Source organism: Salvelinus fontinalis, chromosome 36 (genome assembly GCF_029448725.1).
Source record: "Salvelinus fontinalis isolate EN_2023a chromosome 36, ASM2944872v1, whole genome shotgun sequence".
In the NCBI taxonomy this organism is placed as follows: domain Eukaryota; kingdom Metazoa; phylum Chordata; class Actinopteri; order Salmoniformes; family Salmonidae; genus Salvelinus; species Salvelinus fontinalis.
The window spans coordinates 9,709,676-9,726,727 of NC_074700.1; the positions used below are offsets into that span (position 1 = coordinate 9,709,676).

Genomic DNA, 17,052 nt, shown 5'->3' on the forward strand with positions numbered 1-17,052 from the left:
CAAATTAAGTTCAACTCGTTTCTGCCTTGCATAAAGCAATATAATCACTCATCCCAATTCTTTACAATGACCAAAACAATTTACATATTCTGTAGCTGAGCCCCTTCAATAGCAGAGGACTATTTTAAGCCTAATAACATCACCATACAAAGCCCAGTAGAGGGAGCTGTGGTGTTACAAAAGACTGATCTAAACTGATACCAGTGCAGACAGGCAACGTGATACTCCAAGATGTCTCCTTCCATTGTATCCTGCGTTATTCCTGGTAAGGTCACATGATCATGGAAAACCAACGGTCCAGCTACTTATGACAGGCCAAAAGAAATCTGACCAAAATAAGGCAGGCAGGAACACACACTACTTAACTCAACTGACAGCCTCAATTAGACTGTGGTTCAAAGACTCGGGATACGTCCCAAATGGCACCATATTCCCTACATTGTTCACTATTTCTGACCAAAGTAGTGCACTGTATAGGGAATAGGGTTCCATTTGCGACCCACTCATGAGCTATGGGTCTCAGACAGACAGAAAGATGTGTCCTGAAGCAGTGACTAGTGATTTACTCTTGAGTTATGACTGGTGGACAGGAACACAGATGCTCTGAACCAGATGGCTGTAGGACCAGTGAGGGAACATGGAGACCCCCTGGAGCCCCAGACAGAGGTAAACATGTCACATGCATACACACATGAAATGTCCCTTCTCACACAGGAACACAAACAGACACATATTCACACACGGTCTCCCATTCATCCTGTCTATGTGTAGATAGTTTCTCTGATTTGAAAAAGGCCTTAGGGTATGAAGCAGCTCAATGACTGAAAAGGCTCTATGTTCTACTCTTTCAATCTCTTATTAATCATTTTCTCACAGCTAGAAACATGTACTTCCATTGTACCCTCGGCGATCGATGTCGACGTGTTCAAGTATGTGCAGCACGTCATTCTGCCGAAGGTGAGTTACCTTGAGACTCTCCCATGCTGCTCTGCTATCAGTTAACATAGGCTCAGACCTCTTCATGGGGAGAGGGAGGGAAAGAGGGAGAAAAGGAGACTATTCTCTATTCTAATTGACTAGGCTGCAACAAGAGGGAGGGAAGGAAATGAGAGAGGGAGGACAGTAATATACCCTAGGAACTGAGAGAGAGCAGGATGGACAGAGAGACTAAAGAGGATGTGAACCTATTCTAGTTTAATGGGTCTTCTGACAAGCCAAACACCTGGTTGGGAGTCTCAGCCTAGCTGTCTGTCCACATGGTTTATTATATAATAGTCTATTAGAGGATCACGATATGAAGTCAACATCTGGTATGGGCACATACCAGACACATACTTTTCTGTTACATCCTCTCAGTCCCCAGGAACAAAAGATCATGCCGTTTCAAGATGCTGAGTAGAACTGGGTCGTGTTCATTAGGGCACACCCTAGCAAACCGTTTTTGCAATGGAAAACTAAAATGAGTGTTTCTTATTGGTCAAGTTCAGATAGTACCACCCTGTTTCTATATTGCCCCGGGGGCAGCATTCGGTCTTCGATGAGGTCTGGCGGGACGTAATGAAAATGTATTATATTTCCTTGCCGTCAAAATTAGCAAAAGAAAGTTCCCTGGCCATCGTTTTTTTTAATTATTATTTCCGATGCTCCCTGACTGTCTAGCTTTAATTTAAGTGATTATTAAGTTGGACACAGTCAAGAAACTGTATGAATGTAGGTCCATAATCATCTCTACACAATTTCGATTTGGTTTTAGTCATTTTAAGTGTGTGCGTGCGTGCGCGATGCTGTGACACATCGCCCCAGACCATGACGGACCCTCCAAATCGATCCCGGTCAAGAGTACAGACCTCTGTGTAACACTCATTCCTTCGACCATAAACGCATATCCGACCATCGCCCCTGGTGAGACAAAACCGTGACTCGTCAGTGAACAGCACTTTTTGCCAGTCCTGTCTGGTCCAGCGACGGTGGGTTTGAGTCCATAAGCGACGTTGTTGCCGGTGATGTCTGGTGAGGACCTGCCTTACAACAGGCCTACAAGCCCTCAGTCCAGCCTCTCTCAGCCTATTGCGGACAGTCTGAGCACTGATGGAGGGATTGTGCGTTCCTGGTGTAACTCGGGCAGTAGTTGTTGTTGCCATCATGTATCTGTCCCGCAGGTGTGATGTTCGGATGTACCGATCCTGTGCAGGTGTTGTTACACGTGGTCTGCCACTACGAGGACGATCAGCTGTCCGTCCTGTCTCCCTGTAGTGCTGTCTTAGGCGTCTCACAGTACGGACATTGCAATTTATTGCCCTGGCCACATCTGCCGTCCTCATGCCTCCTTGCAGCATGCATAAGGCACATTCACGCAGATGAGCAGGGACCCTGGCCATCTTTCTTTAGGTGTTTTTCAGAGTCAGTAGAAAGGCCTCTTTAGTGTCCTAAGTTTTCATTACTGTGAACTCAATTGCCTACCACAGGTGCATGTTCATTAATTGTTTTTGGTCCATTGAAGAAGCATGGGAAACAGTGTTTAAACCCTTTACAATGAAGAGCTGTGAAGATATTTGGATTTTTACGAATTATCTTTGAAAGACTGGGTCCTGAAAAAGGGACGTTTCTTTTTTTGCTGAGTTTAGAACCATAATGTTCCAAACTGCCTCACAATTTACAAAACAAACCGTTCTTACATTGTGACGTTTCTGGTTATCAATGGCTCGCTTTGTTCATGTTTAATGTGTCATTGTGCATGATTCACTGTGTCTATAATTATGGTTGACAGCGAGGTATTGAAGAAAATTCAAGTACATTATCTCTTTTGAACTCAAGGAGGAGGGTGGATTCGGCATCACTTTCAGTGAGGAAGACCCCAAGAATGGGGTGGTGATTCAGAGTATATCTGAAAAAGGACCAGCAGGAAAGGTATGTCACTCTGTCTTACTCTCCTGATTCAAACAGGTGTCCTGTATAGCACTCTGTCTTACTCTCCTGATTCAAACAGGTGTCCTGTATGGCACTCTGTCTTACTCTCCTGATTCAAACAGGTGTCCTGTATAGCCCTCTGTCTTACTCTCCTGATTCAAACAGGTGTCCTGTATAGCCCTCTGTCTTACTCTCCTGATTCAAACAGGTGTCCTGTATAGCCCTCTGTCTTACTCTCCTGATTCAAACAGGTGTCCTGTATAGCCCTCTGTCTTACTCTCCTGATTCAAACAGGTGTCCTGCATAGCACTCTGTCTTACTCTCCTGATTCAAACAGGTGTCCTGTATAGCCCTCTGTCTTACTCTCCTGATTCAAACAGGTGTCCTGTATGGCACTCTGTCTTACTCTCCTGATTCAAACAGGTGTCCTGTATAGCCCTCTGTCTTACTCTCCTGATTCAAACAGGTGTTCTGTATAGCACTCTGTCTTACTCTCCTGATTCAAACAGGTGTTCTGTATAGCACTCTGTCTTACTCTCCTGATTCAAACAGGTGTTCTGTATAGCACTCTGTCTTACTCTCCTGATTCAAACAGGTGTCCTGTATAGCCCTCTGTCTTACTCTCCTGATTCAAACAGGTGTTCTGTATAGCACTCTGTCTTACTCTCCTGATTCAAACAGGTGTCCTGTATAGCACTCTGTCTTACTCTCCTGATTCAAACAGGTGTTCTGTATAGCACTCTGTCTTACTCTCCTGATTCAAACAGGTGTCCTGTATAGGCCTCTTCTTCAATCCTGGTCCTGGGGACCCACAAGGTGAGCAGACTTTTGTTCCAGCCTAGTGCTAACACACCTGATTAAACTAAGAGGACCTTGATTAGTTCAATCAATAAAGTGCTGGGTTGGAACAAAAGCATGCACACCCTGTAGCTGTCCAGGAGCTATTTTAAAGAACAATGCTGGACAGAAATAATATTGGACATCCTACATGTTATGCTAATTGAATGGATATATTTCAAGATGAAAAACATTCTCTAACACCAGTCCTGTATTACTCTATGCAGGACGGCAGCATCAAATCTGGAGATAAACTGCTGGCTGTGGAGGATGAACCAGTGGTGGGCTACACTGTGGAGAGGGTAAGATCTGCCTCTGCAGCAAATTTTAGACACACCCTACGACCAGGCTTAATGGATAGTAATTTGATTAGTTTGTTGAGTGTTTATTGTGGTCCCGTGTGGCTCAGTTGGTAGAGCATGGCGCTTGCAACGCCAGGGTTGTGGGTTCATTCCCCACGGGGGGACCAGGATGAAAATGTATGAACTTTCCAATTTGTAAGTTGCTCTGGATAAGAGCGTCTGCTAAATGACTTAAATGTAATGTAAATGTAATATTACTTTATAAAATAAAATAAATGTTACATATACATACATTTGACATAGTTTGTTGTGTGTTAATTTGACATTTTTAGATCACAGGTATGGGCAAAATGTACTGAATACATATGCCAAATACCATAAAGATCAATATATCAAAAATAAACTTGTATTAAAATACAAGAACACATTTGTAGCTAGCCCGAACAGCAACAACATTCTCAGTAACGGTTACAAAAACGTGTTACTTGCTCTGACTGTGATATGTTGTGTTTAACTACCTTAGTTAAGCAAGTCATTCTGTGTGTGCTAAATGACCTAAATGTATATGTGAAAATGAACAAGCCAAAATTAACTGCAAAGCACACGGTATTGTTTTGGGGCTGAGCTCATTAGAATAATACTCAGCATGCTTTGCAATTGTTTACATATATATTAATGTTTACTTCATTTAGCAGACTCTTTTATCACACAAATAGTGCGATCAGACTTCTGATACCAATGCAGGGTTAAAAGGTAGCCGCAAACTAAACCGCTATTTAAAAAATGGTATAGAAAAGTATTTTGTGTTTTGAAAATGCAAAACGCATTGGAGTATATTCAGCCGAGTGTAATTCAAATTACAAAATATTCAGGAATAATTCAAATACGTATTTCAAATACATGTAACAGACGTTCTGCCCATCTCTGATAGACCATCTGTTGGGGACTATGCAATTGTGTATTTTTTTCCCTACGTTTTAGGTCCACTCTCTACTGGGGAATGCCAAAGGCTCAGTGAAGTTGACAATCTGCACGAATGAGTCATTGCCCCTCCCCCCCTACTATACTGATCAGGCCACCAGCCTCCCTAGCATCTACATGGCTAACCTGGGCCAGCCCGAGTCAGAGCCGATCAGGAGTGAGTAAACAGCTTGTCATGTGTTGACAAAAATACACAATGCCATACATCATTAGCATTTGGGTTTATTGAACGTAAACAACTTAGCTGAAGATTTCTTTTACATAACTTAAATATTGGTGCTAGTTATAACTCAAAATCTGAATGAAGCATGATTCACTCAGTTAGGTAGAGCAGAGTGATATGCTTATAGGGCAAGTGCCCCCAACTTCAATACCAATCACTTGGCAAACCAATCACGTCTGTGATTGTTAGTCAATAAGTTTCTGCTGATTTACACAATGAAGAATGAAACTGATACAGTATACAAATATAGTATTAATATAGCCTCTAGTTTTACAGTGACTGAATATATTCTAGTCTGATTTTAGCTTGCCATCAAGTTAATAGGTGCTTTAGCCAACTCTATGTTTTGTCATTGCCTTATTGAATAGCATGCCAATAATAATCTGAGGAATTGGCTAAAAGCACAAAGATCTGGGACCAGGCTAAAATGAAAACTTTTCTTCAATATTTTCATCTCTATTTCCCACTCTCTCATCAGGCTCAAGTCGCTCGTCCACCCCTGGCACTCTGGCCTCATCTGACCCTGTGACCTGTCCCATCATCCCCGGCTGTGAGACCACCATAGACATCTCCAAAGGCCACACGGGCCTGGGCCTCAGCATCGTGGGGGGCTGTGACACTCTATTGGTAGGTCAGAGTGCCAGAGGTGGCTCTGTGATGACTGTGGGTATTGTAGAATAATAACAAAACTTGTATTTTTGAATAAACTATGACAGAATGATTGTTGGATCCCAATTAACAGATTCCAAACTGACAGATACAGACAAAGAATCTGGGTTAGTTTTCCATAGATTTATCTGAAGCTTTAAATCAGAATTTACACTGGGTTTTTGTCAAATTCTATATTTTATAACAATACATAAGAAACAAGTAAAAGTTCACCCACTAACATTACGTGAAGACAAATTACCACTACTACTTACACAATAATACAAACTTAAAAGATATGCCACCAACTTAGAAGTCTTTGGTTCCGTGTGCTTTTAGAGCTGGCAGTATTATCCCAGGTCTGAAATAGCTGTGGAGGCAGTGGAATGGCAAAGGAATATAGGAAATAATGCAGTCTGTCACACACGCACACACCCCGCTCCTCCTCTCCCCCCGTGTGCTGAGTCAGTCCTCAACCACAGGAGACAATATCCTGGAATGTGACCCTTGACCTGAGAATGAGCCCCCCCCATAGACACCTACACACACAGACTCTAGCTACTGTCAACCTGTTCCACTCTGTCTCTAATCTCTCATGTATTCCTGAACTCCTTCACATTGTCATTTTATTCTCTTCATTTCTCTATTTGACTATTTCTCTGTTTCACCTTGGTTCCTCCCTCCCTCTTCTATTTCTCCTTTTCTCTTTTCCTTGTTCCCTCCTTCCGTGCCACACACCTCTAGTTCCCTCCTACCGTGCCACACACCTCTAGTATCCCCCTTTCTCACACTCTTCTTCTCTTTCTCTAGGGGACCATCATCATTCACGAGGTCTATGAGGAGGGAGCTGCCTCCAAGGATGGGAGACTTTGGGCTGGGGATCAGATCCTGGAGGTAATGGAATGTAACGTAACAGGGGCCTGTATTCATAATTTAGGATCAGTTCCACCCTCCTCCTATCCCTGTAATCATATTCCTCATGATATAAAAGGCTAAACTGATCCTAGATCATATAGGCACGTATTTCACACTCTAGTATAACACTGCATTCATATCACTAAGTGACTCTTAAGATAGGATTTGGTTCATAGAATCTGAAGAAGAATTTTTCAAATGTTACATCTAAAATTATATAAATATAGATAATGAATGGTGTATATATAGTCATTATATGTATAGATGACGTTATATAGAATGACATCTTAATAGTCAGCTTAACTCTTTTGCCCTTTGCTTTGTTATAGACTATGGGTGTGACTGGGGCCGTTAGTCATGGCAACTCAGTCAATGGGGCTGGAAGCATCTCACTTAACCCCCTTTCAATACATGCAAGCACACACACACACCAGCACATATACTCTTATGACTTAATTGCCCCACCTCAGTAATTCACTTTGGGCCCCCAGCTAAGCCGTATTCATACTGCTCATGATAGGGTCAGGGGGAGGGTGAGAGAGTGGCCACCCATTCTGTGGCTCAAGCAGCACCAACGTCATTAGGGACCCATTTCAGTCTGCTATGAGAAAAGCCATACATGGCTATGCTAGCGCTAATGGTCTATTTCCCGTTGATATGGACCCTTAAAGAGGATGAATGGGATTTTAAGCACTTACAAATTCTGAACATATTGTACAAATTGGAATTTGTAACATATCATACGAATTGCAGGATAAAAAAAAAAATAATAATAATAATTTGCAGGACGTATCATATAATACGACTGGATGACGTTGTGCACCATCTTCGGGGACCCGTTTTGGCTCGTGTGTGCTACTTTCAACACTACTGGCTGAAATTGTACAAAATCATTAGCATCACTTTAAAATAGGTTGCAGGTCTCAGCTCTAAACTAAGTACATTGTGGTGTTATTATTAGAAAAGGTTTTCAAAATGTAAGTATAATTATACTTAAGTATAGGCCTACCCTCAGACATGTATGCTAGCTGTTGACCCTGTATGTTACATTATTCACATTCTTCACCAATATTCATGTTTGTCAGTGTGTTTGGGCCTACAGTGTTTCTAGAAATAGGTAGAATATAACATGCTATCCATTGTACCCTTGCTGCCACATTTTATATTGACAAATCTGTTTCTCTCTCACTATCCCTTCCTCTTTCATCTCTCTCTCCCCCTCTAATCCCTCTCCCTCCCCATCTCCGTAGGTGAATGGCATTGACCTGCGCGTGGCCACTCACGACGAAGCTATCAGCGTGCTACGGCAGACCCCTCAGCGGGTGCGTCTGAGCGTGTTCAGGGATGAGGCTCAGTACAAGGAGGAGGACCTGTGGGATGCCTTTACCGTGGAGCTGAACAAGAAGCCCGGCCAGGGCCTGGGCCTCAGCATCGTGGGGAGAAGGTACTCGAACCTATAAGTCTTATAGGGACGTTTGACTGAAAACATTTAAGGGATGGCCTAAAATGTACATCGTAAACAGGGATGTTCTAAAATGTACACCGTACGTTTGGATATCCTCAAATGTACACCATAAACAGGGATGTCCTAAAATGTACACACCGTAAAGATGTTGGAGAGAAGCTCTCTTTTGCTAGGATGATTAGATGAGTTTATTTGTCACATGCACAGGGTCGCAGATGTAATTGCAGGGTACAGTGACATTCTTAAGCTTGGAGCTCCAACAGTGCAGGTCAAAAAGTGTCACGTTCGTTATAATGAGTGTACGAAAGCGCAGCGTGAGTAGAGTTCCACATATTTATTGAGGTGAAACTTCAAACAAATAAATAAACGAAAGTGCCGTTTGTAGCGCACATAGCACTAAACACAAACAATATCCCACATCGCAGGTGGGAAAAGGAACACACTAAGTATGATCGCCAATTAGAGGCAACGATATTCAGCTGCCTCCAATTGGGAGCCATACAAACACACCAACATAGAACTAGAAAACCCCCCTAGTCACGCTCTGACCTATTACACCATAGAGAACCCCAAGGGGGGGGGGCACATTTTTGTTCCAGCCCAGCACTAATACACTTGTTTCAAGTAATCAACTCATCTTGTTTTTTTATTTAGACCACAATTAGATTATTGGACATAGTTTAAATAATGTGTTGACTCATTCAGACTCACATAAGGTCATGCTGAGCCATCCTCAGTGTGTTATCCCAGTAGATAACAACACACGCTTGAGGGTCTCTCAACACATGGTGTCAGAGGTGTGTGACCTCTAGCCCTAACTCACTGGAGACAGACAGCACAGGAATGGCCCCAGCAGAGAAACCTCAGGAAACCACCAGTGTGTGTGTGTGTGTGTGTGTGTGTGTGTGTGTGTGTGTGTATGTGTGTGAAACATGCTTCTCCTGTTTGCCTGAGCCAATTAGACATTTGAGGAGTCAGGCCTGCAGTGATGACGGGGATTGTTTGGTGTGTGTGTGCAGGCCACAGGTTATTTAGCATTGTGGGTCAAGGTGTTTGACCTTTCCCATCTCAGTGATTAACATTGGTCATTGTATTGACTAGTTGCTATACTTGCTAAGAAACTAGTTAAATCAATGGTGACAGGGGGGAGCCAACACTTGTTTTAAAATACACTTGTTCTAGAAAGAAAATGAAGAGAATACAATGAGGAAGATTAGGCATTTAAAGATGTAAATGTGTTCTTCATTCAACATAGGAAACGAAAAAGGAAACCTACTAGAACTGGTACCGAATTGAAGAGTCTGAACGGGAACTGGTATCGGAAAAGAAAAAAATCCCAAAGATACCCAGCCCTTGCCCTAGTAGATAGATGTATAGATAAGTCCCACATACACCAAGGTAGATATACCCTGGATTTTTTTACCTGGGTCTGCCTTCAGTGTATTTCGGTCATCCTACCTGCTTTGGAACCTGCTTTTCCTTAACATATCTATAGATCCTGAACCGCCACACCTGAACCGCAGCAGGAGGCAGGCATTTGATTAGCATTTTTACCTAATAGATTGATAGATACCTTATTGTCCTCAGAGAGAGCCTATTAGTTAAATACAACACTTTAGAACAACACAAAAAAAGATACACTTAAAATACATCATTTGATTTGGTATTGAATCCTAACTGCAAAATGCTCACACACAAATGACAGACACATGCACAGAGACCAAGCACTCACACTAACGCAACATAAACCCTGGTTAACCCATATGTTGTTTCTATCCACAAACAGGAACGACACAGGGGTGTTTGTGTCGGACATAGTGAAAGGGGGCGTGGTGGAGAGTGACGGGAGACTGATGCAGGGAGACCAGATCCTGTCCGTCAACAAGGAGGATGTCAGAAACGCCACCCAGGAGTCAGTGGCTGCACTGCTGAAGGTGAACCTATGAAGGAACCATGGGAAGCTGGGTCAAATAAAGCCTGGTCCCAGATCTGTTGGTGCCGTCTTGATATATGACCACAGGCTTTGGCTGTACAGTGGTAACAGATTTGGGACTAGGCTGGGTTTTTGTTGTCTCAAATTAAAATTGTTGATATGGATAGATAATGAATGTATTTAAAAAGGAAATGTATAATGAGTGATGTATTGGCTCTTTTCCGTCCGGTTGGTGTGGAATACATCCCTAGCATCTCTCCTTTGGATGGTTTGTTTGGTTGAAAAGCTATTTATGTGTTTGTATGTTTACACGTGTGTGTTTGCAGTGTGGTGTGGGACCCATAGTGATGGAGGTGGGCAGATTTAAAGCCGGACCCTTCCACTCTGAGAGAAGGTTCTCACAGAGCAGTCAGGTAAGCTGCCATTTTGTTTTCTGAACCTTAATTATATCCTGGGACCTGTTCAGGAGAGCAATGTTACAGAATGTTCAGATAGAAATGCTTTTAACAGATAGGACCCATGTAGACACCCTGTAAGTTCTATTCATTACAGTTCTATCTGAATATATTTCAACTCACTGAATACTCCCTGGATCTCTTCCTTCCTCTATATCCTATTGGTAGTTCTTAGTCCCAAAATAGAGTTCAGATAAAGGAAAGCAATTTGTCATTCATTTCACGTTTCTCTTTCCTTGTGTTTGGGTAGATGAGTGAAACGGGCAGCTGCAAGGTGACCCCTCACTCGCTGTCAGCCTCCTCTGGTAGCCTCCAGATGGACTGTGACAGCGTACAACATACAAGTCAGGAGTCTAAGACCTTTTTAGTTGATAAACATCTAGCTGTTTGGAAAGCTAAAGCTAGCCATCATGTCGTGGTCTCATTTGTGTCGATTCATTTTGGCTGTTTACTCTTGTTTTCTCTTGTTTACTCTTTTATAAAGCACTGGACCACCAGCAGATCAGAAGTGTTGAATTCACAAAGGTCAGCTTTCTTTTATAATATTTATAATTATACCGAAAAACAAATCTGTTTTTAGCTTGTCCTTGTATTATTGGCAACATGCCGATTGTGTCAATCTAAGTTACATAATAAAAAAATCTGTCAATTTAAGCTAGAGTAATCTGTTTTTCAATCCGCCGATGTCGCACTTCCGCATCTGCAGAGCTAGAGCGCTGTTTGTCAGACCTTGAGACATCCCGAAAATCGGTCTTCTCACGAAAACTTCTGTAGCCTCCTAACGGTTTGACCTATAAACTACTATGACCACTATAGAAAGGGGCGACTCAGAACAGGTGGTCTCCATTTTGCACTTTGACCACCACAGGTGTCAGGGGACTCGTCTGAAGGTAACCAGCACCTGTTTACAAAAATGAATGAAAGTACAGTTTGGCGGTAGTTTTGTGCCTACCCAAAAAAGGGTTAAATAATGTGTAAAAAACACCAAATATTTCCTGCGCTTTCTTATATCTCATAGATATAGGACAGACACTTCAAACCTTTGTTTCTTATGATTTATTTTTTTACTCTTTTTTTGGCATTTATGAATGTTTTATTCAGTGTGTTTCTCAGGGCTATAGTAGTAAAGGCCAAATTCAATATTTTATCAAATAATTATTTCTATTGTTTTGGTACCTAAAGGGGTAACACAATTCCAAATCAAATAGCTAAATTATCCATAGTATGACCATCGTATAATAATTCACATGTCAGCTTAGCACAGCTTAACACTATTTAAATAGGTATTTTATTTGTCTCTGTGAGGTGATTATAGTGATTTTGAAGTACTTTTGTAATTGGTTGTCTTTCCTCATAGGGTCTCACTGATTCATTGGGCATCAGTATTGCGGGTGGAGTAGGCAGTCCCCTGGGCGATGTGCCCATCTTCATCGCCATGATGAACCCTACCGGCCTCGCTGCCCAGACACACAAACTCAAGGTGGGTTGGTACAGCAGCAGCCGTAGGGACCTGATCAAGAGAATATGGGTTATGTGGGCTATGTTGTTTGTTGACTTCAAGGACCCTCAAGGAAAGTCAGACTCAGCTAATCACATGGAATCTATTCACTAAATGTTCACCCAAACGAGAGAAAGAGATTCGTTTTGAGCTACAAATAATCAAACAGCAAGGAGTTTTAACGTATCGATGAAAGTTTGTACAAATTCACCAAATGCAAGCACAAACGTCAGGTTTCAGTCAACTTTAGAATATTTCCACTTACAGTAGGTGTATTCCTCCTTTATTTGTGGCTGGTTCATTTTGGCCAGTGGGCTATTCAGATTTGTGCACGTAACTCTGGTCAATCTTTGCGTGAAAATGTTATCTCAAGTCTAAATACTGCCTGTAGTCAGTCTCAAGTCATCACGTAGGTTGGTTCTATTAGTGTCGAGGGCCTTTACAGCTGAAAGCGATGGCCTATGGCCTCCTGCAGAAGGACAGACAAACTGACCATTGTAGCCCCCACAGACAGACTGGCAGCAGACAATAGTAGACCATAAATCTCATTATACTGCACTGAGCCCATAAAATGTAACAGAATAGAGGGACTGTGTGGATGTCTTGAATAGAATATCTATGTTGGTATCCCTTCAAAAGAACAAGAAGAATGGGTGAACTAAAACATGCGAAACACAAAGCAGTGGTTTAGAAATACTGAATATGGTTTGCTTGCATTAGATTTAGCCTACATGAACTTTATCAGTTATCTTATTTTATCATTACTAAGTCAGTATTATTATAATATATTGCTTTATGATTCCTGGCTGAAGGCCAGCTAATGAGCAGTAATGCATGATCAATATGCTCTATCAGCACAAACCACTATCTTCCTTCCGCTAACCCCTTCAAATCAAACTTTAGGTGTGGACTAACAGTGAAATGCTTACTCAAGGGCCCTTCCCAACAATGCAGAGAGAAAGAAAATGGAGAAATAATATAAAAGTAAAACACATAGTAGTAATAATAATAGCTAGTGGCATACAATACAATGCCTTAAATACGTCTTTGTTAGTTTACAATACAATGCCTTAAATACGTCTTTGTTAGTTTACAATACAATGCCTTAAATACGTCTTTGTTAGTTTACAATACAATGCCTTAAATACATCTTTGTTAGTTTACAATACAATGCCTTAAATACGTCTTTGTTAGTTTACAATACAATGCCTTAAATGCATCTTTGTTAGTTTACAATACAATGCCTTAAATACATCTTTGTTAGTTTACAATACAATGCCTTAAATACGTCTTTGTTAGTTTACAATACAATGCCTTAAATACATCTTTGTTAGATTATTCCTAGGAGGTATGGGGTTAGGGAACGATTAAGGGATTGATTTAGTATTAGTTGCTGTCTCTAACCCAAATGTACCGGTATTACAAACATTGTGACCAAGGGGTTAGCACATGCTGTAACCTCTAACCTTGTGATCTCTCTGTGACCCCTCCAGATCGGTGACATGATCGTCAGTATCTGTGGGACCGCTACTGAGGGTATGAGCCACAGCCAGGCCGTCACCCTGCTGAAGAATGCCACCGGCACCATCGAGCTGCAGGTCAGTGAAAGACTAACGTCATTCTCCCAACTACAGTAAGATTATACTGGTATTTTAGCAGTAATGCATTTACAGTACAACGCATATCTGAAAACCTCTACTTCATCAGTGATAACTGTGAATACAGGTATACTGATGAAGTAGAGGTTTTCATATATACGTTGTATATGCATTGTTGCTAAAAGATCACTATAGTCTTGTATCCACGGGTGCGTACTGTGGAGATTGAGCTACCCTTAATTGATATATTATGCATTATCGGTAGCTTGAGCATGTACAGTATAAAGCTCTGTTTTGTTTTATGTGCTTGCTGTCATCTACGTCAAGTTGTCTGTAAATGTTGATGATGAAATTGTTTTATATTGCAGTGCTCGAAAATGAGCTGATGAACTGAACAAACTAAACTAAACTAAAAGACCTTTTCATGTATCATTTGTCTTGTAACAACAAAACCCAACAGGTGGTAGCAGGGGGTGATACCACAGTGACCGGCCCGTCTCAGGAGCAGACAGCTGCCGGACTCTCACTCTCCAGCCTTACTGCTACTAGCATTTTCCACGACGACCTGGGGTATGTACGCGCACACACACACACACACACACACACACACCTGTTGTTTCTGTCAAACCCGTACAAGGCCTGAGAAACATTTCTCTGCATCCTACAGACCTCCTCAATATAAGACCATTACCCTGGCCAGGGGCCCAGATGGCCTGGGCTTCAGCATTGTTGGTGGCTTTGGAAGCCCACATGGAGACCTGCCCATTTATGTGAAAACCGTGTTTGGAAAGGTTAGGGGAAATCTCATTTTTTTCGCAAAATTATGTTTTAATAGAGCAAGTCAGTATTAGTATGTTAAATCCATTAAATCTATTCCTTTTGAATGTACATTTATGACAGTTGTAATTGTGGTAACCTGTGTGGTAACCTGGCGTGTCTGTTCTCCAGGGAGCAGCGTCAGAGGACGGGCGTCTGAAGCGGGGGGATCAGATTATGGCTGTTAACGGACAGAGTCTGGAGGGGGTCTCCCACGAGGAGGCCGTGGGCATCCTGAAGAGGACCAAGGGAACAATTGCCCTCACTGTGCTCTCCTAGACACACTCACACCTCACCCTACACGCATAGACAAAGACTCATACCTTGGTGTAGACACACACCCTAATATACTGTATATGTATTGAAATGTGAACAACCCCATTCCTAAACTCTAACATGCTGACCAAACTGGACGCGCGCACGTTGATTTTGTTTACCCACATCAGAAGCGATCAGGACACCTTATTGGTTGAAATATCAAAACAAACTCTGAACCAATTATATTAATTTGTGGACAGGTCGAAAAGCATTAAACATTTATGGCAATTTAGCTAGCTAGCTTGCTGTTGCTAGTTAATTTGTCCCGGGATATAAACATCGGGTTGTTATTTTACCTGAAATGCACAAGGTCCTCTACTCCGACAGATAAAACAGTAAACCAAATTAGTTTCTCGTCATCTCTCCTCCTTTCTTCAGGCTTCTTTTTCTTTGGACTTTATATAGCGGTTGGCAACCAACTTTACTGTGCATTACTACAACCGACTGGAGTGTGGACGTCAGTTCATCTTTCAATCACCCACATGGGTATATGCCCCTAAACACCAATGAGGATAAAGAGGCAGGACTTGCAGCGCGTTGAGCTTGACACATAGAACCAACTTCTATTTTAGCGTCTGGCCACGCAGGCGCTAGCTATTGCGCGCAAGCAGGGTGGGTGCATTGATTGAATAACAGGTATGTGTACATTTATTTTGCAACACTCGTGCACGCGACATGAGCAGTGTGGTCAGCATGTAAGCTTGTATTGAGAAACACTGTGATCCATAGTATTTGTATTTACAAGAAGCTACTGCAGGTAGACTGAAATATTCACTGGACAATGTGGCTCAGATCTTTTATACTCTAGTTTTCTATGCTCAGACATGGACTGTGTTATGATATTTAGGGTTAAGAGCCCTTTTAAGCAATATCTGAAATATATTGGTAGAATAAGACCGTTATTTAAAGCTTATGCTACTGTAAACTGCTGTCCATCCTCTTCTATAGTGAAGTCACTGTCGTATTTAAGTCTAGACTCTAGACTGAATAACATTTGAATAACGTTTTGTTTGTGACGCAAACCACCTTTTCAGGAGTGAAATGATCTCAAAGCTTTGGTTTCTTGGTCAGAAGTTCTACAGACCAAGTATCTAAGTGTGCGTGGTCACACACTCAGGGAAAGGAGATGGGTGTGTATGAGATATAATGTAGTTTTGCTAATGCAGATGTGAAGTTTTATTTCACAGTATTTTACCGTTCAAGTATTACCTATTTTTGGGGTCATTGTCTGCCATGACCATACTTTATCATAATATGATAGTAGGTGAAGGAAACCAGCTTATATGGTCCATCTCAGCTGTCTCCAACCTGGAGAGTTACTGCAGCCTTTTGCTCAAACCTAGCGCTAGCACACCTGTTTCACATAATCAACCGTTGACCGTTTTCAAAATGGACAACGATTAGCCGAATCAAGTGTGTTACTGTTGGGCTGTCCAGGAGGTTGGAGCTTCCTAATTCATTTCAAACCATTAGCTAGATACCCCATGTTCTAGTTTCACGACAATGAATCCCATTTTTAACATGGCGTCAGTCACACTCTTACAGATGTAGGGTCTTAATTTGACCCAGTTTGCTACAGCAGGAAAATAATCCTGCAGTAACAGGAAATGTGAATTATTATGTGGATTATAATGAATGGACATTTTTGTAGGGGTTTCCAAGTGGAAATTACAAACTTCAGAAGCCTTTTTAATCCTCAAATGCACTACACATTTAAAATGTCCTGCAGGAAAGTTTCCCAGCAGCAGGGTGATCAAATTAAGATCCTATATTACAATACATGTGTACTTAGTTAAGTACATTCAGCACAGTATTGAGTTGTTCAGAGGCTGAGTTAATAAAAGTTACCTTCAAGCCCCAGTTATTGATTGGTTTTATTTGAGTAATGTCATAGAGTCCATAGGCTTTTCATTACTGTGTCTAACTGGTTATGTAACAGTTGATGGCAATTCTATTGAGAATATCCACCAAGCGGTGGTTATTATTGGAGGCTTACGACATCACACAAGACCTGCACATCTGACTAATATATATATATCTTGTGGATTCAGGATTCGTGAGGATGTGAGGTGCGAATGTGGCTTATACAGTTGATATATTATTAGCTAGAGGCTATACCTACTGTAAGATTAAAGGGAATGGCTCCAAACCCACAC

The 17,052-nt window shown here is 41.7% G+C and overlaps 1 protein-coding gene across 6 annotated transcripts in view; it reads left to right on the forward strand.

The window, feature by feature from the left end:
* Positions 1-16,756, forward strand: part of LOC129835191 (multiple PDZ domain protein-like) — a 71,697-nt gene extending 54,941 nt beyond the window's left edge. For all 6 annotated transcript variants that reach the window (XM_055900626.1, XM_055900628.1, XM_055900629.1 and 3 more), the window contains 17 exons: positions 591-666; positions 877-957; positions 2,815-2,907; positions 3,972-4,046; positions 5,028-5,184; positions 5,729-5,877; positions 6,709-6,792; positions 8,064-8,257; positions 10,065-10,212; positions 10,538-10,624; positions 10,917-11,010; positions 11,151-11,191; positions 12,024-12,146; positions 13,658-13,762; positions 14,223-14,332; positions 14,430-14,553; positions 14,711-16,756. In XM_055900626.1, the coding sequence (XP_055756601.1) occupies positions 591-666; positions 877-957; positions 2,815-2,907; positions 3,972-4,046; positions 5,028-5,184; positions 5,729-5,877; positions 6,709-6,792; positions 8,064-8,257; positions 10,065-10,212; positions 10,538-10,624; positions 10,917-11,010; positions 11,151-11,191; positions 12,024-12,146; positions 13,658-13,762; positions 14,223-14,332; positions 14,430-14,553; positions 14,711-14,857 (1,888 nt within the window). In that variant the 3' untranslated portion in view covers positions 14,858-16,756. The remainder of the gene's footprint in view (positions 1-590; positions 667-876; positions 958-2,814; positions 2,908-3,971; positions 4,047-5,027; positions 5,185-5,728; positions 5,878-6,708; positions 6,793-8,063; positions 8,258-10,064; positions 10,213-10,537; positions 10,625-10,916; positions 11,011-11,150; positions 11,192-12,023; positions 12,147-13,657; positions 13,763-14,222; positions 14,333-14,429; positions 14,554-14,710) is intronic.
* The last annotated feature ends 296 nt before the right edge of the window (positions 16,757-17,052 follow it).